The sequence below is a fragment of the Ctenopharyngodon idella genome, chromosome 17, assembly GCF_019924925.1.
Source record: "Ctenopharyngodon idella isolate HZGC_01 chromosome 17, HZGC01, whole genome shotgun sequence".
NCBI lineage: Eukaryota > Metazoa > Chordata > Actinopteri > Cypriniformes > Xenocyprididae > Ctenopharyngodon > Ctenopharyngodon idella.
The window spans coordinates 29237136-29258343 of NC_067236.1; the positions used below are offsets into that span (position 1 = coordinate 29237136).

At 37.0% G+C, this 21208-nt stretch overlaps 2 protein-coding genes and 2 non-coding genes across 4 annotated transcripts; all 4 read right to left on the reverse strand.

Annotated features, from left to right (window-relative positions):
• Positions 1-307: 307 nt before the first annotated feature.
• On the reverse strand, positions 308-390 carry trnal-uaa (transfer RNA leucine (anticodon UAA)). Its single transcript has one exon. It is a non-coding gene; the product is annotated as a tRNA-Leu (tRNA).
• A 229-nt stretch (positions 391-619) lies between these two features.
• On the reverse strand, positions 620-702 carry trnal-uaa (transfer RNA leucine (anticodon UAA)). Its single transcript has one exon. It is a non-coding gene; the product is annotated as a tRNA-Leu (tRNA).
• Positions 703-8157: 7455 nt separating this feature from the next.
• Positions 8158-15903, reverse strand: pnn (pinin, desmosome associated protein). The gene is made up of 9 exons (XM_051869420.1): positions 15713-15903; positions 14114-14185; positions 11771-11839; positions 11602-11677; positions 11421-11515; positions 11238-11313; positions 10651-10806; positions 10401-10539; positions 8158-9907 (listed from the first exon to the last, which is right to left on the reverse strand). The coding sequence occupies exons 1-9, from the start codon at positions 15823-15825 to the stop codon at positions 8715-8717; spliced, it is 1989 nt and encodes a 662-aa protein (XP_051725380.1). The 5' UTR covers positions 15826-15903; the 3' UTR covers positions 8158-8714.
• A 1234-nt stretch (positions 15904-17137) lies between these two features.
• gemin2 (gem (nuclear organelle) associated protein 2) lies at positions 17138-20559 on the reverse strand. The gene is made up of 10 exons (XM_051869421.1): positions 20309-20559; positions 19965-20049; positions 19800-19889; positions 19648-19707; positions 19457-19570; positions 19274-19318; positions 19109-19177; positions 17694-17804; positions 17491-17549; positions 17138-17396 (listed from the first exon to the last, which is right to left on the reverse strand). Exons 1-10 carry the CDS (start codon positions 20425-20427, stop codon positions 17360-17362), a joined length of 789 nt encoding a protein of 262 aa, XP_051725381.1. The 5' UTR covers positions 20428-20559; the 3' UTR covers positions 17138-17359.
• Between the last annotated feature and the right edge of the window lie 649 nt (positions 20560-21208).

Sequence of the window (21208 nt, forward strand, 5' to 3'; positions counted from 1 at the left end):
AAAAATGTCACTTGCACTAAATATCATGTGTTTTGGTCTCATTGGCTGAATTTGGACTCATATACTAACATTTTTCTCTTAATGTTTCTGCCATATCATTTATGGAAGACCTCAATTTCATGCAAATGACAAAGTACCAGGAGTGGGGTTTGAAACCCACAAGGACATTTGTCCATTGGATCTTAAGTCTAACGCTTTAACCACTTTTTTTTTTTTTTTTTACTGCAACAGACCCTCACATTTGAACTCATCCATCTATACTGCAATTTCAAATGCTTAATAATCAAATTAATAACCACATTTTTTTTACCAGGAGTGGGGATCGAACCCACGAGGACATTTGTCCATTGGATCTTAAGTCCAACGCCTTAACCACTCGGCCATCCTGGTTGGAGCCAACCTTTTTTTTTACTGCAATAGACCCTCACATTTGAACTCATCCATATGCTGTAATTTCAAATGCTTAATTTGTGCTTAAACACCAACATGAAAACTTATTTTTATTACCAGAAGTGGGATTTGAACCCATGAGGACATGAACAGATGCTCACATTTGAACTTGCCCATGTACGCTGTAATTTCAAACGCTTAATCATCAAATTAAAAACCACATTTGTATTACCAGGAGTGGGGTTTGAACCCACGAGGACATTTGTCCATTGGATCTTAAGTCCAACGCCTTAACCACTCGGCCATCCTGGTTGGGCCAAAACTGTTTTCATTGCAACAGACCCTCACATTTTAATGCTCACAGAGGTAATGTCTGAAATCCAATGGGCATTTCTCCATTAGATCTTAAGTCTAAAGCTTTAAGCACTCTGCCATCCTGGCTGGTTTTAATGTCTTGAGCAGTAAAAAATGGTATTCTACATTTATTTTTAACATATACAAAGTAGTTTCCATGACTAGTGTGGTCAAAAATTGTATTTTGCATTTTTACCTTGCTACCAGGAATGGGGTTTGAACCCATGCAGATATTTGTCCATTAGATCTTAAGCCCATTAGATTTTAAACCCAACACCTTAACCACTTAGCCATCCTAGTTGGGACAAAACAACATCTACTGCAACAGAACTTACACATTGAAAGCATCTTTTTGTTAGCAGGAGTTATTTACCCATCTATGCTCACAGAGGTAATATGCAAAATCCAATGGGCATTTGTCCATTAGATCTTAAGTCTAAAGCCTTAACCACTCTGCCATCCTGGCATAAGCAGGCATAAACTGGTTTCAATGACTCATGCAGTCAGAAATTGTATTTTGCAATAATGCTAAATTGTTATGCATTATCTAATGGGCATTTGTCTATTGGATCTTAGTTCCAGAGCCTTAACCACTTGGTTACAAGTGTACAATTTTTCTGTATTTATTTGTAACAGATAAAAAGCAGTTTCTGTGACTCATGCAGACAGAAATTGCATTTTGCATTTATAAAACACTATTTTGTTACCAGGAGTTGGACTCAAACCTACGAGAACATTTGTCCATTAGATTTTAAGTGCAACACCTTAACCATTCAGCCGTCCTGTTTAGTGTCAATAACTTGAACAGTCAAAGATTATATTTAGCATTTATTAATTTAAAAAAATATGCAAAAACCAAAGGAAATTTATCCTTTAGATCTTAAGTCCAACACCTTAACTATTTGGCCATCTTGGTAAACTCCAAAAGCCTCTGTAGTCAGTTTAATGTCTCATCTCTCTACTTCATTGTTCAAAAGGTGTCATTTGGATTGTTTTAAGAAGGACAGAAAACAAATAGAGAACAGTATATGATTTGAAGTGGATTAAAACTTAGGCATAACATTATGATCGGTGAAGTGAATAACACTGATTATCTCTTCATCACGGCACCTGTTAGTGGGTGGGATATATTAGGCAGCAAGTGAATATTTTGTCCTCAAAGTTGATGTGTTAGAAGCAGGAAAAAATGGGCAAGCGTAAGGATTTGAATGAGTTTGACAAGGGCCAAATTGTGATGGCTAGACAACTGGGTCAGAGCATCTCTAAAACTGCAGCTCTTGTGGGGTGTTCCCGGTCTGCAGTGGTCAGTATCTATCAAAAGTGGTCCAAGGAAGGAACAGTGGTGAACCGGTGACAGGGTCATGGGCGGTCCCGTGTGGTCCGATCCAACAGAACTCAATTTGCTCAAGAAGTTAATGCTGGTTCTGATAGAAAGGTGTCAGAATTCACAGTGCATCGCAGTTTGTTGCGTATGGGGCTGCATAGCCGCAGACTTTGACACATACCACCTACCTAAGCATTGTTGCAGACCATGTACAACCTTTAATGGAAACAGTATTCCCTGGTGGCTGTGGCCTCTTTCAGCAGGATAATGCGTCCTGCCACAAAGCAAAAAGGGTTCAGGAATGGTTTGAGGAGCACAACAACGAGTTTGAGGTGATGACTTGGCCTACAAATTCCCCAGATCTCAATCCAATCAAGCATTTGTGGGATGTGCTGAACAAACAAGTCCGATCCATGGAGGTCCCACCTCACAACTTACAGGACTTAAAGGATCTGCTGCTAACATCTTGGTTCCAGATACCACAGCACACCTTCAGGGGTCTAGTGGAGACCATGCCTCGACGGGTCAGGGCTGTTTTGGCAGCAAAAGGGGGACCAACACAATATTAGGAGGGTGTTATGGGTGTTAGGAGGGTGTTATAATGTTAATGTTATGCCTGATACCTGCAAAATAGCACCAGCATTGAAAAATGAAGGAAATAAAAAAAAAAACTATTTAGACTAAAGAAACTAGAAATGCTTTCATTTTTCTGTGTGAATACAAGTTGCAGAAAGGATGTTGACATCCTCGTGTGATGAGTGAAAAGTAGCCTTGATCAATGCAGCAGCAGATGCCAAGTTGAAACTCACCAGTTAACCGAGCTCACCAAAGCAAACTTAACACCAATCTGGTCAGTTTAATTTCTCTATTACAACGAGAGTCACGAACAGATGCACTCTTGAGACTAGAGTCTGTTCCGATCCCCTGTGAGCCTCACAACTCAGCTTTCGAAAGAACAAACTGTTAAACATGCCTAAGTGACACATACTACAGTGTCAGTGAACAAGTCAGTTAAGTCATTTATAAGGGACTCCCACACCCGCTTATTAAAAGACCATGGTTTCATTGAGCTGTCCTCAATCATTCTGCCTTTGAAGCTTGGGGGAAAGAATCTTGCTATTGATCTAAAAATCAAACTCTTCTCACATGACCGCTGAGAAAAAACACTGACCACTGACAGAAAGCACTGCAGTCACCCACAGACAAAGTGTGGAAGAAAATCATTCATTCATGTCCTAAGAATATTATTCAACTATGAAGACTCATTTAATGAATAAAAACTATAGCATTACCTGCACAACAGTTCACAATCCCCTATTAAAGAGGTAACTAAACATATGTCGAATGAGAAAATTTTTTTTTTTAATGTGTTATCATACTCTTGTAATATCTGGTGTTATTATGAGGCATTTCCTAAAAATAAAGGTTCTAAAATAGTTCTGCAAAGAATCCTTTTCTTATGAAGAACTGTTTTTCTTGTTCTTTTTTTTTACAGTTGAATATATGATTCTTTAAATCATCTCAAACTTCTTTAAAACTTCAAACTGGGGTCTGAGTACTCTTAAAGGGTGTCACCTTAACCACTCGGCCATCCTTGTTGTGTTTGACTCGAGCTGTCAGAAATTGTATTCTGCATTTATTTTTAACAGATATAAAACAGATTCTACAACTCAGACAAAAGGGACGCTTGTTTTTAAGAGTATTTTTAAGAGGTATAAACACCTTTTTACATTAAAAAAAAATACACCTAACTTCATATTATTGGATAGAGAATCATCATATTTGGGGGTCCATCAAAAAGTTTAAAACCCAACATAGATGGTTTAAAAAAAAAAAATAAATAAAAAAAAAAGTTCTGTGGGGAGCAAGTCATTGGCAACAGGGTTCACACATCTTTAATTGCAATGAACTTTCATAACACTTTCCAGTTGCTTGATAATTGGAAGATTTTAAAAAGTCTTTTTAAAGAGATTGCACTCATATAGTGAAATATAAACTGATTTAAAATATAACTACAAAACTAGGCCTATGTGTGTGTGTGTGTGTGTAATCCCCATAAAATGTATTAATTTCCATGACTCTTATAGGCCTAAAAGACATTTCCGAGTATTTTCAGATTATCAGTAAGCGTAAAAACCTTGTAAAAAAAAAAAAAAAAAATCACCATCAGACTGTAAAGCACTTTTTAAATATCAAATTGTGTACATTTAACTTCCAATATCTTTCGATTCTCTCCTATAAGCCATAAAGGACTGTACCACACTTTCTAAAGACATGTATAGGTTAAAATGAGATATAGAAAGCACAATGAAGCTTTTCTTCTCTCCCCTGCATCACCTCTGTGAGCGTCGTGTCCGAGCCGGTCCCCTCTGAGCTGTAACTCTGTCCTGTTTACCCAGCACTTTTTCCTCTGGAGACGGATCAATAGAAAGGCTTCATCATCCCGCTCATCAGAGACAGACACCACTAATGAGGCTCAGAACAGCTGACTGCTCACTTTCCACTGAGCGGGAAGGACCTTAGGGGGCACGGAGGGTTACATTGCAAAGAGGAACAGAGATCCAGTAAGTAATGACCACCCGTAGAGCACAACTTAAAGTCAACATGAATTGACATCCGTAACCCATTTTACTTTTGTGAACTTGTGTAAAGGCCTATATTATGGAGTTAATATTGTGCCATAATTAAACAAACAAGCATTTTGTAAACAAACATGATCTGCTTTGCAAAGGAAAACTCGACTCGCAAACAAACAGAAAGTGCAAATACAAAGGTCAGTTTGAGTCAAAACGCAGATGAGTAACAAATATATGTATTTTACAAATATAAATAAATGAGCCTACATCATATTTTACAAATAAATACAAACCATCCTACAAATGGCATGTAATCTTTGAACAAATACCAAATCTAGTGCATACAAACACACCTGTCTGATACGATTGTAAGACACTTGCCTTTTTATGAGATCTCTCGGCTTGATTTTCTCACAAATGCAGTTGAGCAACTTCCTCTTCCAAAACAGCAGATGGCGCTTTGCTATGGGTCAATTTACGCTAGTCTCCAGAAAGGAAGACCCGAAACATGCGTTTATAAAAATAATAATAATAAACTTTGTTTTATAGCGCCTTTAAAAGTTGCATCTCAAAGCGCTTTACAAGAACATACAAATAAAATACAATGGAATAGGGGAAATAAAAGATAGAAACATACATCAAAACCCATTTCAAGACATATATAGTTATATATAAAACAAAATAATCACGTATAGAAAATAAGTTTTCAAGGAGTTTACAGCTGACGAAAATGAGTGGTGAACAGGTGAATGGGGCGTTTCTCAATACCAAGTACGCAAAGTTTGGTAATTCTACATTATCTGCAAAATGCAACAGCAGCAATCTTGATAACATCACTCAACTCGCTCTGGCTACTCTGGTTATTTCTGTATGTATAACCACCAGCAATATGTTATACAAAACATGTTATAAAACACCAATCTGCCTCTTTTCATTTTCATTTAAACATATTAATAATAGCCACACAAATTTGGTTCAGGCAACACTTACATTGATTATCTTCACTGCAAGTACAGTACTGGTCAATAGTTTGTAAACAGTATGTTTTTTTTAATGTTTTAATCTCACCAAGGCTGTATTTATTTGATCAAAAATACAGTAAAAACAGTAATACTGTGAAATATTATTGCAATTTAAAGTAACTGGTTTCTGTGGATATTTCAAAAAGTAATTTATTCCTGTGATCAAAGCTGAATTTTCAGCATCATTACTCTAGGCTTCAGTGTCACATGATCCTTCAGAAATCATCATACTCACCTGTTCACCAAATTTTCGTCAGCTGAAAACTTCTTGTAAACTCTTTTTTTCAGGCTAGCCTGTATGTAATTATATATATATATATATATACGTCTTGAAATGTGTTTTAATGCATGTTTCTATCTTTTATTTCCCCTATTCCATTGTATTTTTATGTTCTTGTAAAGCGCTTTGAGGTGCAACTATTAAAGGCACTATAAAATTATTTATATTTAATTATTTTTTATACCCCCAGTTTCACAGACAAGGCTTAAGCTAGTCCTAGATTAAAATGCATGTTTGAGCTGTTTTAACTGAAAGCAACTTCTTCTGACAGAACTTAAAATATGTCAGTGCCATTGTTTTGTCTCAAGATGTACACCATAATGTTTTTTTCTTGTGAACCTTATAAAAGCTACTTAAATATACTAATTGAACTAAGGTCTAATCCTGGCTTAGTCTAAACCCTGTCTGTGAAACCGGGCCATATTTTAATTTATTTTAATATATTTAATTATATTGTTTATAATTATTATTATAAACGCATGTTTTGGGGCTTCTCTTTGGAGACTAGTGTAAATTGACCCATAGAAAAGCGCAATCTGCTGTTGCTCAACTGCATTTATGAGAAAATCAAGCCGAGAGATCTCATAAAAAAACGTTTGTATGCACTAGATTTGGTATTTGTTCAAAGATTACATGCCATTTGTAGGATGGTTTGTATTTATTTTTGAAAGATGTAGGCTCATTTATTTCTATTTGTAAAACAATGCATATATTTGTTACTCATCTGCGTTTTCACTCAAACTGACCTTTGTATTTGCACATCACTTTGTTTGCGAGTCGAGTTTTCCTTTGCAACGCAGATCGTGTTTGTTTGCAAAATGCTGGATTTGTTTGTTTAATTATGGCACACTATTAACTCCATACTATATATTCATAAATTTATAACATTATCCCATTACCCCTCAAATAAGCCTACAAATTGTGCATTAAGAAAGTAAATAGGTTTAGTTTTGAGATGGAGACAGAATATTTCACACATTTCTACACAGTTTACATATCTTTAATATTTTCATTTCTATTCTACTATTAACCATTTTGTGTTGCGTAGTTCTCAGATGTAAACAACTCACATTCTTTTAATGTTGAATAAGAGATAGTAATTTGTTCTAAAGTTAATTATCTAGCGATCTGGAGCCGGTTGCATAAACCACTTAGACTAGTCTTAAAAGTTAAGACACTATTTCTTTTCTTGAAGAGTGGTCCGAATTTTTTAAAGCCTGTTACATAAAAAGGTAGATTGGTGTAATTGGAATTGGAAAAATAACATTGGTTACCCCTTGGTTAACTGCAAGTTGGTCAAACTAGTTCTTAAGACACAGTCTTAATATAGTGACTAAGTTTATGCAACTGGCCCCTACTCTGGCCTACTCTTGCAAATGGCAGGCGAAAGTACATATTTATATATCAATTTCAATACGGCCAAGTCTGATAAGAAATTGTATGCACAGTTGCATTGATGTTGTGTTTAACAATGTGGAAACAACCAGATGATTCAGTGAACAAAAACACGCCAGAAGACCTGAGGAAATACAGCATGTTCTCACGGTGCTTTGCAACGCAATACTGCCACCATGAGGTGGGGAAAAGTACATCATACTACTGTATATTTCAAGAAGGCTGCATTTTACTAATTCACACCAGCAATTACTTTTAACTTCTAATTAAATACAACCCTGTCTCAAGAACATTTGGTTTCTCACAGATTTGTGCGCATGTACAAGAAATTTACAAAACATTTACATAAACATGAATCCATTCAATCCCAAATTATGCAGTTTAGATTTTATGCATTTTATTCTTTGGATCAGCCAATAAAACAAAATGCATGCCTTCTTTAAAGGAAATTAAGAAACTTGAGAAATTATGCTCTTATTCTGGTCACCATTATAATTACTGATAAGATGAAGCCAAAATTTGCTCAAAAGAACTGCAAACAATAAACCAAGTTTTACTACAAGGAAATTGATTGGAAAAGAACAAATTTTACTTTGTTTCATTTAAATGCAACAAAACTTTTTAACGGGACTTAATCGGTTAGGCTAAAATTGTTCATTCTAATGTTCAATTAAAAATCAGCATACATTTTTCAGTTTTGTCAGTCACAATATTGAAAATATGGTTTTGGAATACACAGTCTCAAATGATGCTAAAACTATGTAAATAAACCATTTAGAATACGTGTGAAAATATGAAAAACCCAGAAGAGAATCGTGAAGAGAAATTGTCTTTAATGTTTTTTTCCCCATGTTAATGATTTATACAAAAAAAAAAAAAAAAAAAGACGACAATTTTGCTCCAACAAGAAAAAGAACCTCATCACCGCAAGATGCTGTCAGAATGGATGCTTGATATTCACTGAATGTTAAAAGTCACGTTAGTATGGCATCACATAACTTAAAAAGTCAGTGGCAGGAACTGGCAAGACTGTGGTGGATCAGCTGTAGGACTGTGGTGGATCAGCATGAGAAGCAGATTTGAAGCATTACTTCTGTCAAATAATGTGGAAGTTCTGATATAGCATGAAATCAATACATTTAGTGTGATGGCTCGTAAAAGCAGAGTTTATAAATCTTAAAAATTCCAAGATACACTGAAATAACCAGTTGCCAGACAAAACTAGAAGGGAAAAAAAAAAAAAGAAAAAGACGGAGATGGAGACTTCAAATGTAAAACCTACTCAAAAACAGCAAGGCAACTGCACCTCAAAAAACTAAGGTAACCACACAACGGCCTTGAAGAAATTATGCAAGACTGGAAGCATCATCTTCTCAACGTCGTTCCTTTCGATCAGACTTCCGATCTCTCTCGCTTCTGGAGGACCTTCTCCCTGACCTGCTTCCTTCCGGACTCCTCTTCCTGTCAGGTTTGGAGTTCTTGTCTTTGGACCCCTTGCTTTCCCGTCCGCTGCCTTTGGAGGACTTGTGTCCCCTCTCGCTGCCGCTCTTCCTACGCTCCCTGTCCGACGGTCTCCGACGGCGTTTGTGGTCTCGGCCGTCTCTATCCCTGCCACGGCTGCGGGAGCGTGAACTGGAAGACGACGAGGAGGAACCAGAGGAACTGCTGCTGGAGCCACTAGAAGAGGAGCTGGATCCACTGGATGATGAGCTTGAAGAGGAACTGGAAGAGGAGCTGCTGCTACTTCGGCTCTTGCTCCTCTTTTCCCGGACTTTGGTGCGTCCGCGAGCGTCATCGGCCTCCTCGCCAGCTTCCTTTGTGTCCGCTTTGGCTCCTTGCAGTTGGACTGACGGTTCTTGGCTCTGCTCTTGAGAGGGGACTTCTGGGTCAGGTTCAAGCTGTGGCTGTTGGGTCTCAGGCGCAGCGTCATCTTGTTTGGTGTCATGTTCTGTCACACCAGGGGTTGGGATGTCCAGTTTAGGCTCTTTACACTCCTCAGGCTGTGTTTCCATCTGGCTTTCGGGGGTATGCTGAGAGTCCGTTACGACGTCCTGCTGAGTCTCATTCTCGGTCTCCTGCTCTTCCTCCCTTTTCACATTACCTACCTCCTCAACTATGGCTTCTGGACTCTCAACCTGCAACTTACTCTCCGCCTCAACCTCCCTCACAACTTCCGTGACCTCCATCTGCTCTTCCTCGTCTTCCTTAACTGCTCCCACATCCTCCTCCTCGTCCTCCTCCTCATCTTCCTCTGCCTTCCTCTCACTCTCATGTTTATCGTTCTCCTCGGCCTGCTCCTGCTCCCCCTCCCTCTCCCTGATCTCTGAGCTCTCCTCTCCTTCCTCCTCCACTACATCTTCCTCCTCATCCTCAATCTCCACATCATGCCTGTTACCTGTCCGCCCTACTCCAGCCTTACCCTCCTCTTGATCTTCTTTCTTCGTCTCTTCAGCCCGACGGCTATCCTCCATTTCTCTGTCACCTGTCCTCTGGGACTGACGCCTTGGCCGAGCCTCCATTTTGTTGAGTTGCTCAGCAAAGGCTTCGCGTCTTTCATCAAAAACACCTGGAAAATTCACCCAAAAAAAATGCATACATAAGATTTTCAAATCACCACCTATTTTAAGTGGAAAAAAAATAGAAGCAGTAGTATTTCATGTAACTGATCACAAATTATTTTTAAAACACCTTTTTAGCTTCATTTGAAATGGTCCTATGGGATTATTCGATTCCAATAGTCTATGTAGTCCCTTAATAAATAACGAAGTCATATCTGCAAGCATGATTATACAAGAACTAGCAAAATGTTTAAAACAATTTTAGATGGAATATAGCATGTTGCACTACAGTACAGTTCTGTGTTCAATCAGTGAAATACTGTAGAAAACACGCCTTGAATCATATTACTGTTTTAGATCTTAAGTACCTTAAAGCTACTTAAATGTTTGGTATGGTGCAATGAACATTAGGCAAAAAGTAAATACCAGGTGCTTAAACTGGGTCTAAAAAAATAAGCCATGAAAATGAAGAAAAAAAAAACAACAACAAGAAACACTTACCATTTAATTTTTTCTGAGACTCCTCCAGGAGCTTTTGAGTAGCGGAGCACATTCGCCCAGGCAGGTAGAAGATTGGGGGCTTGGTCTTCGTGCGAATGAACTTGATGAGCTTTGTATTGTGTGCATTCCACTCCTCTTGCTGAATTTACATGAGAACAACGCATGTATAGAAAAGTCAGACCAAGGACAGTCTATCAAAAAAAATTACTGCAAGCATACAATAAAAGAGCCCGGAAGCTGAGAGACATACCAGTTGAGCGAGCTCCACTTTGTGCTCCAGAAGTCGCAGCTCGGTTTGTTTGGCACGTCTCTCTTCAAAGAGCTCTCTCCTTTCACTCTCAACTTTTTTACGCTCCTGTTCTGCCTGCACTTCCAATTTCTGCTCAATTTCTTGCCGTCTTTTTAACTGGAGGGGGGAAAGAACATGAAGTTTTAAAATTAAAGCAGCACTTTGTTTCAGATATAGTTCAACTTAGTGTTGTGTGCAGTTCGCTGACTCTATAAATGTGAACTGAATATAAATAAAGTCATTCAAGACCAGGGATGGGCAAATTTGGTCCTGAAGGGCCACTGTCCTGCATAGTTTAGCTCCAACCCTAATCAAACACACCTGTTACAAACCAGTTAATAAATGCCTTCAGGATTACTAGAAGGATACAGGCAGGCAAATTTGATCAGGGTTGGAGCTAAACTCTGCAGGACAGTGGCACTCCAGGACAGAGTTTACCCATCCCTGTTCTAGACGAATTTATCAGAAAATAGCCTCATAAAAAGGAACCAAAAAGATAGGACACCAAAAAAAAAAAAAAAGGCACAAAAATCATAGCATATGTCTACCCGCTCTGTGGACACAGTAGACTCCTGTTTAAACTTCTGCAATGTTCCCATCAATAGGCCAAACATGCGCCGGTTTCTGAGTAAGATAAAAGAATAATTTTTAAATTAATTCAAGAAAATTTGCAGTGGAAAAACAAGAAAATAATTAAAGTTTTCAGACATTGTCCAAAACAAAAGCAGTACCTCTGCTTTCCTCTCTCGTCCATGGTCTGATCTTGAATAAGATCTCGGCGCGTACGTTCTTTGGAGGTAGCAACCACAGATGACTGCAACGCTGGCTATAGATAGAAAACAAAAGCATGATTCAAACAATAAGGGAACAAATCTACATGAGAGAGATGGGGGGCAAATGTGGTCTGCATACTTTTTTGACATCGTCATCATCCTCAGCGTCGCTGTCATGGCGTGAATCTCTCCTGGCTCGCTGATCCCCTGCCAGCCTAGTTTGAGAGACAAGCTGTAAATACATTTGGAAACCCGCGAACATGAACTGTTATTTCACAACCTATCTAGAATGGTGAGAGATACCTCACCTCAAGAGTGCCCCTTCGATGTCTCTCTGTTTGGCTGGGGGTCCTACACCGCTATCTGAGAGTCCACGCCTGAGAGGGGTTGAAAGAAATTAAGGACAAATCCAACATGTACTTACAGGACTCCAGACTAACATTTGAAAGCAGCAGCACCGGTGCCACTAAGTACTATAGATGGTGACACCAGCACCTGATTTTTAATCATAACGTTGATTTAAATCATAAAATTATTAATGGTTTGCATTGGGGTGTCGCAATATACCGTAGTACCACGTTTTATTTACTTGTCTTACTCAGCGTGATATAGCTATGCATGCAGTTATATGCCCTCAAAATTCAAGATACACAGGCATTTTTGCCCCGACGAGTTTGTCATTATATCATAAGATGTAGTTGTATTACAATAACACAAGCAAGAGTGCCGTTTTCCCCAAATCAGCACAAATTCTATGTTCATTTAACTTGTTAAATAAACAATGCAAGTTAAATTTTAGACAGTATCGTTAATACTGTTTACTGTTTTTTTTCTTTATTTTGCCAACGAAAATTTCAAAATTATGAACAGCAGAACAAAGCCCCCGTGCAACAGACAGAAATGTTTGTTATACTGACTGAATCCACGTTTTGAACGAATCAGTTTAATTAATGATTAAATGACCCATTAAAGACGGTCACTTGCTTCGTTCTTGAATGAATCAGTCATTTGAACAAATCGGTTGAATGAATGACTCCCTCACTCATTAAGACAGTGACTTGCTGCCACCTACTGGCAGTTTAGTTTCATATTTAAAGTACATTTTAATTAAAAAGTTAAAATTAGAAATAATTCCATATTTAGATATTGAATTAAATTTATGTAGACAAATTGTAAGTGCTGTGTAAATATATTAATGCCACTCATTCTGTGTCACCTCTGTACTGCAAAGATGGATTTTGTTGATGTTTTCTTTTGATTGGTAACAGCCCTAATGTACAGGCTACTAGGCTAGTATTAATGTTTATTTCTTCAGGTCTTAAAAATCCTTAAATTTGACTTAATGTGCGCAACCCTGAAAAAGAAAAACTAAATAAAGTAAAAGTTAATTTGACTGATACATTTTTCCTCCCAAGGATTCTATAGATATCACGATATATTGATATTGTGAATTCTTTTGGCCACAATAACCACGGTGTGAAAAATCTAATACCGTGTCAGCCCTAGTTTGCATTAATAAGTACAGTTACTAATAAAATTACATGCTTGTTTTTTTGGAAATTTGACAGTAAAGCACTGAACTTGAATTGAGATGCAGATAAAAATTAACTTTCATTAACAGTAATATGCAAAACACTAATTTTTATAGGGAAAATTTAAATATTCTATGCTTATTAAATGAACCATTGTTCTTCTATAGTATTATACTGAACTGACAGACAGCTTCAGTGATTATAAAAGGAGTGCTCTTTACCTGCTTTCTGTGTAACTCAGTCTCAATTTGAAGAAAAGTTTTTGTTTTTCATGAGACTGTAACTTCCTACTTTTTTTCCCATATATTAGGGAATGGAAATGTCTAATAAATCAATAAGTGCTCCTCTGCCACCATCTACTAGTTATAGTGGTAATTTCATGTCTTTTTTAAAGTGTTTGTTGGCTATGAAGCATTAGTTTTCCTACATCTTTAAAGTTTTACAAATAAAATTTAAAAAAATAAAATTTGATAATATTTAGAGCTTTGAAGTGCTGGAAAAAGTATGAAGCCCTTGAATTTCACCCTCAAAGGTTGTACGAACCCTGATATGAATAATGTAAAAAAATAAAATAAAATAAAAAAAAAGACTATTTCTGCCATAATACCATGGTTACGGTTAGCATTACCATTTTAAATCTATGGTAAATGTTGGTGATTTGTGGATTGAAAAGTCTTCTATAACTTTTTCGTTCATGGTACAACATTTCTCCTGGTTTCCACATCAGCGCTGTTTGATCTGATATGGTTTATAACAATTCTGCGCTGAAAATGCATACTTCTCACTATGTCTTGCAGCAATTGTATTAATACGGCGGCAAATTTGAATGTTTTCTCACTGGATGTCCCAGCGCTGTGTAGTAACGGTGACGTGTGCTCAAGAACGGCCTGCGAGTACCTGTTCTGAAAAACGAATAGCACGGTTTTGTTTCATTTGTGGGTTGATGTTTCTCATATGCAACAGAAGTGGCAGCTTTTCAGTTGGGCAATGTAGTCACACCAGCAGGAAAAAAGGCAGCAAAAATGCAACCATTTGGTCGCAGTCTGGAGCCCCGACTTATTACAAGTATTTTCAGAGAGAAGAAAAAAAAAAAAAAAAAAAAAAAAAACAGATTCTTACCTCAGCAAATTGATTCCACGCCCCCTACCTCCACCTGGGCCTGTGATGGACAGTCTCCTAGTTTGACCCGGTCTGGAAAAGGCAAAAGTTAAAAGATGCAGAGTTAAAAATAAGCTTTAAACTAAAGAACAGCAAATTTCAAGACTGACTGTGCAACTTCTTGCTCAGCAACACACATACATTTCTCAATCCCATAATCTAGATCAGTGGATATTAACTGACAAGCAACAGACATAGACAACAGTAAATGCAATTATAACATGCAAACAGGAGGGACTATCAACCTTGAAAATGGAAGAGAAAGTGCATTGCTTTTGCTGCATCCACTCAAATCCTATAATTCTTTGCCACAAATTCATCTCATTCAGCACAAAGAACCCAAAACCATCCACAAACCAAGAGCAAAAACCATTAAAGAAAAATAAAACGCAACAAGAATTAAGCCAACCATAATGTATTTTGCACATTTGAATTATCAGTCAAACCTGTAATATCAGAACCCATTAAATCAGAATATGAGTTTTGTAAACTTTAAGCCTCAAAGCTAACTAAATATCTGCAGATATACCCACTAAAACAACTTATAAATTGAACAACTAGAGTGTGCAACTGGCATGTTCAATAAGTAAAATTGTCATTCATTTTCTTCATAGGGAAATTGATTTTGTACAATAACTTGTTAACCTTTAAAGACGGACCTACTGTGGTCTACAATGTTGTTAACTCTAAAAATCTCTATAAGAAAATGAATGAAAACTTCTGGAACCAAAGCCGCTGAAAAAAAAAAAAAGTGGGCAGGCACGGTTGCAATTTACTGATGACTCATCTTGCACTACATAGATGTGTGTCCAATCAAACGCACTCCAGAATAAGAATGATTCCCATAATACCATCTGACACACGTACCAAAATCATGTTCAAGGCTGTGACGTAAATAAAGGCTATTGATGTTATTTATAAAAAATAAAAAAAAATAAAAAACACACACCAACAAGCTCTCCCTTGTCCTGTCCAAACACACCGTTTTAATAAAAAGAACAAACAAACATGGCCTTATAAAGCGCATCTAGAGTACATTGTTGTTGCTTTTGCATGAAAACCAAATACAATACTGTGTTGGGTCCCTAAATATTTGGATGAAAAACCAGAAACACGCATCACTTAATTAAAACAACGACAAAGCAGGAAGTCCATGTAGGACTAATGTATAACCTTTACAATTTGCAAGTAGTTAAACTCTAATGATTAATCTTCGGAGAGAACCTTGTTTTTAATCTAATTAACATGTTACTAATGCTAGATTATACGAGCCTTCATTATACAGAATTTCTTTTATAAGGCGTATCGTTATGCTTTCATTATGCTGCTAGCTCTCCAGAATATTTATTTATGGGACCTGTGTGGTTTAGATAGCTGTGAGATATCACTGCACAAATATAAAGACGACCAGTGTATCATATCGATGGTTTAATCGCTGAAATTAAAACACATGTGATACTTTAGCTTGTGCGTTAGCCGCAGTCTTAGCTTGCTAACAGGCCCTGGCTTATTTTCCATCAAATAAACGTTACTGATTAAAATGCTTCCACCAAGTAATACCTTAATTCACTCGGATCTCTGCCGGTTAATTTCCGAATATTTTCGTCTACGCTCTTTAAGCTTTCCTTGGCTTTTTCAAGCTGGTCTTGCAAACTTCGCACGGCCACCGCCATCTTGCTCTTCGTTTTCCAGCAGCGCGTGGAGCGTCGTGCGCGCGCTCGACTCAATGAAGGCGAGTAGCACTGATCACATGGGCGGTCCTGCATATAGAAACCCCACACACAGGTGGCGCGCAAGAACCGCCCATGTGATTGACAGGATCACCGTCGAGGTGATGGTAATCGATGATCATGAGAAAAAATAATTAAAGTGTTAGTTCACCCAAAAATAAATTTTCTGTCATTAATTACTCACCCTCATGTCGTTCTAAACCCGCAAGACCTTCGTTCATCTTCGGAACACAAATTAAGACATGTTTGATGAAATCCGAGAGGTTTTGTATCTCCCATAGAAAGCAACGAAATTACCGCATTCAAGGTCCAGAGAAGAAGTAAAGACATAACATGACTACAGTGGTTCAACCTTAATGTTATGAAGCGACAAGAATACTTTTTGTGCGCAAAAACAAAACAAAAATAACGACTTTATCAAACAGTTTCTCCTCTTCCCCGTCATGTTTTTGTTCTGAAGATGAATGAAGGTCTTGCGGGTTTGGAATGACATGAGGGTGAGTAATTAATGACAGAAATTTAATTTTGGGGTGAACTAACACAGTGTCAGACCAGCAGATGCAAACATGTTTCTATATGTCTCAAATAGATTTTTTTTTTTTTTTTTTTTTTTGCCTTCATTACAACTTTATCTAAGAATTTCAAATAATGCTGATAACAGTTACAAACGTCCCTAGATTTTTTAATCATGAAAAATATTCCAAATATGCAAGAAACCCCATAAATGGATTAACTATATATTATTTTGTTTCATTTATTATTAATTTTGACCAAGTTTCTTGAAAAATCTCTCTTCATCTTGCATACCATTTCTATGACATTGTTATCTTTTTATTTATTAAATGAATGCCTATATTTAATTAATATAATATATAAATTCATATAATATATATAATTTCATTAAATAAATGCTAATAATTACTTGTGTGAGAAATTTGAAGTGGCATCAACAGTGACATCAAAAAACTTACAGGAAAAAAAAAGATAATTTAATTAAATTAAAACAAAATTACAGAACCATTCTTGAAAGTGTCTTACACTTTTTGAAAAAGATATCAAATTTAAAATTATCTTTAACAATTTTGGCTGAAACTACCATGATATTTTTTGCAAGGGAAATGTCTTTCATTTTCATAACATTTTCATTAAAATTGGATTTTTTTTTTTTTTTTTTTTTTTTTTTTTTGTGAGTCATTTAATAAATCTGACATGGTTTTACTTGGCAGAACAGGACAACAACACCATGACAATGAAATACCAAGTGTCAAAAATTAGGTTTTATTTAACAATACCAATGATTCAAAAAGACAGTCATTTGTAGATGTAACAGGTCTACTTTAATATTACTTGGAACCCAGTGAAATTTGGCAAAATATTATATAGTCTTTCTATATTCTACAAAATCTCCTCCTGAGTATCTCTCATAGTTCCTCCAATTCACATGAATTTTCTTCACAAAGGCTCTTCCATCTGTTTCTCAGTCTTTGTCAGCCAAATCATTTTGCTCAAAATACCTTAAACAGAGAGAATTGTGATTATACTTCATAAGAACACCTGCACATATTTCAGGAAACACTAAATCTGGCTATAACAGCACATGTCAGTTACCTGGCAACAATACAAATCATCAAGTTAAGAGCTGACAAACGATCATCATCTATACTCTCCTGGAAGAGAAAATTCAGTCTATTTTAGAGAACTTATTTTAGGCTGTCAACAAACAAGCCTTCACTTGCGCAACTGCAACAGCAGCCATGGAGAAAATAGTGATACCTCAGCTTTTAATTCAGAGCAAAGCAAAAGGTGTTTACCAGATTGGCACGCACTGTGGAGCAGCGTCTTGCCAACTGTCTGATAAGGGAATGTGCTTCAGGAAGCAGCGGCTTCTCAAGGCACGCTAGCAATGCATATAGCCATCTGCCCTGTGAAGATAAATGTTAGAGTGTATGAAATGTACAAATAAACTGAGTAAATACAGTTTAATAATACCTTTCCATAGTATTGTATATGCAATCTTTTAAAGTCACAATGAAATCAAAACTGACAATTCCTTTTTTTAATGGAATATTGCAGTATTTATCATAAATTATTTATTCGTGCACATCATTCTTTCTTTTTTTTTTTTTTACGTGATCTTTAATCAAAATAACTTCTCCCTCTTCCAATAACATCTCTTTTATTCTCTAATGATGCGTTAACTGGTGCGAGGGCGGGGCAACCTGTCACTCACATGAGATCGACCAATGGAAAACCACAACCGTCCAATTTCTGATGGACAAAATCTACATTTTTTCTTGTTCGAGAAGCCGTTTCACTCAGATATACGTCAAAATAGGGAAGAAAAGACTATCGCAACTTCTGTTTCATGATAACTTTAAAGGTCCACTAAAGAGTCTTGGAACGTGCAGCATTATTCAATGTGATGACGTAATTTCAACTGAAACAAGAAGACAGGGCGATATATCAGCCCTGCCCCTTTTTTAAAATAGCCAATAGCATTTAGTTTATATCACAGCTCGGCCAGAGCTGTAGAGCTCGGTAAAACCTCCGTTTCCCTCTAATCTCTAACCGTTTCTCCTCCTAATCTCCTATATAGTAAAATAAAGCATTCTGTGCAGAATTCAAATGTGTCCACGGATATGATCCGCTCTGTGCTATCATGTCTCTGGACTGGAGCAGACTGTGTGCGCTGCGGTTCACGTGACACTAATGTGAAACCAGACTTCATTCGCCTCAAAAGAAAGCATATTTACACTGTCTGAATCGTTCCCTGTCCCCTGTATAGTGCACTATTTGTCATTCACCATGTAGAAAACAGTAAATGTATGAACAAGTGACCGATTTCAGCCGCAGCTTCAGCGTCTGTTGATAGTGTAGGAGGGGGCGGGACTTCAGATTCTAGAGACCATTTGATTGGGCAGAAGATCTGATGAGAAGCTGAAGTCCACAGTGATGTCATGAAAATCCGTGATCCATTTTAGCGGAAGTGAGAGACTGTAAGTTTTGAATGCTTATATCTCCTAAATGCGATTTTTTTTTTTCATTGTTTTGAAACACCAGCTTATTCATAACCTTAAGGCTAACATTTTCATACTAAAAGCTAAAAAACTTACATTTTAAATCCAGGGGGAAATTATTTAAACTCCTTAAACATATCTCAAAAGAACAATATCAAAGTCAGGTCCTGATGCATATGGATACGACAAACTGGAGCAAGTGAACTTACCAGCTGAGGTACAAAATCTCTCTCCTCAAACCAATTGATTAAATACTCAAGCACGGCAGAGATGGTTGACTGAACAGAGAATGCAATGAAACGACAGTTAAATATTCGATTAATATGCGTTTTATATATGAATGATCATCACAGCTGCTATCAAATGACACTTACCTGGTTTAATTTGCTGACAATGCTCAGGAAAGGTGGGAAACCAGTCTGATAAAAAGAGATTCAAGGACATCAAATCATGACCGAATGCTCATGGTGTGATAATAAATCTTCTTGATGTAATCTATTCATGCTGAAAACAACTATCACAATGTGTTTATGATCTGATAAAGGTGGAATTGGTACCTTGACATAATCAAGACCCGGGTTAATGTTGTCTTCTTCTTTCAGCTGAACGTCCAGACAAACATTCTCACCCAAGCAGAACCTCCTCCATCCATCCTCATCTTCAGTTTTGGGCTAAAAGGGGAGAGAAGCATTTGCTTTTAAAACACCTTTTTCATGTTAAACTTCTGTCCAGATATTAATTGTCTTACCATGACAACATTATCATCCAAAAACTGAGCATTCCAATGCTGACGATGCTTGTTAACACTCTGAAACAAGACAGAGATATAGTGACGATACTAAACTAGATACCAAATGCTAGATACTTGATTTCGTAACTAGTGCAGTTAAAATTGAACACCTGTCTGATTTCTGAAAATTTGCTGACTTGTTGTTGCTGCCATTTCAAGCTAGGAGAGAAACCCTGAGGTGCAGCCAGACAACCTGTGATCTGTGAAACAAAACATGCAAAATTATAACACACATAAGATTTACAATTTACTAGTCACTCACTTGTCCCACTCACAGACACATTCACAGACTGCTTCTTCTTCAGCTTCTTTGGATCAATTTGTGCAACAACAACATCTGGGCACAGAGACGCTTCCCTCCTGTAAAAAGATAATAATATACAAAACAGATTAAAATCCAAAGTTTTGTAACGTTTTTCATTAAAAATGTTGTATTAAAACTGTGTAATCTCTATTTTATTCTATTCATTATTTTTCTTATATTATGTTCTCCTTCAGTACGTAAAGTACTTAATATTTATGTGCGTATGTAAAGCACTTTGTAAAACCTGGTGCTTATATAAATGAAGTTGTACTTGCGTCTACTTTGAAAAGATATAAATATTGAAGAATGACTTACTGGACCTGTCTAAGATATTCTTGAGGGTTTCTGGGAGGTTCGTTTGAAATAAATTCATCCGTGTCGCAAGACTCCACCGGCAGAAGTCTGGGCATCAACTCCTCCACGTCTGACTTCATGTCTTTGCGTTATTTTCTATGCGCGATCATCAAAATAAATCAACATTCATGAGTCGTTGCACGTTCTCTATGTACTTGTCAACCTCTCCATTTTGAAAACACTGGAGTCGATGACGCCCAATGGACGCGACGGTTACCGTGGTGATTCTAATTCGCTCGCTATGATACAGATAGAAAGATGTGTAGTGACATCTGTTGTTTGGGAGGAATATGAAGGTGAGACTATGAAAATATAATGGATAAGTATATTTAGAACATAGAAGCGTGGAATATGAAGAATTTTCAACGCCATGCATACGTTTTAAGTGGCAATATTTGCCCCCTGGAAGTGAATTTCAGGGGTATTTTGATAACTTAATATGACGGGATTTTTATTAAACCACATGAAAGCCCACTGTGTCATCCACACTATATCATGTGAAATACATACATTAAATTAAATTAAGCATTAAAATAATATCCACTAGACTGATAAATGAAATAAGGTTGGCAGAACTTCAGCCTCTGCAGACCTTTGCTCAGTCTGTCACTCCTATCAGTAACCGTTCCTCTAACAACACCATAACAGCACTGGTGGGCTGACATGTTACCCAGATGCACTATGAATAAGTTATTATTGTGCTGGAAAGAGCACTCTGATCTATTCAAAACTATAATGAAAAGATTCTAACTTGTGTCTTTCAGGTAAAGAAAAACATGCGTAGGCTAATCTTCGTATACTGAATATTTTTGTATTCATCATTTCTTTATTAATTCCAGACAAGTGCACTTTTAGTCGCAC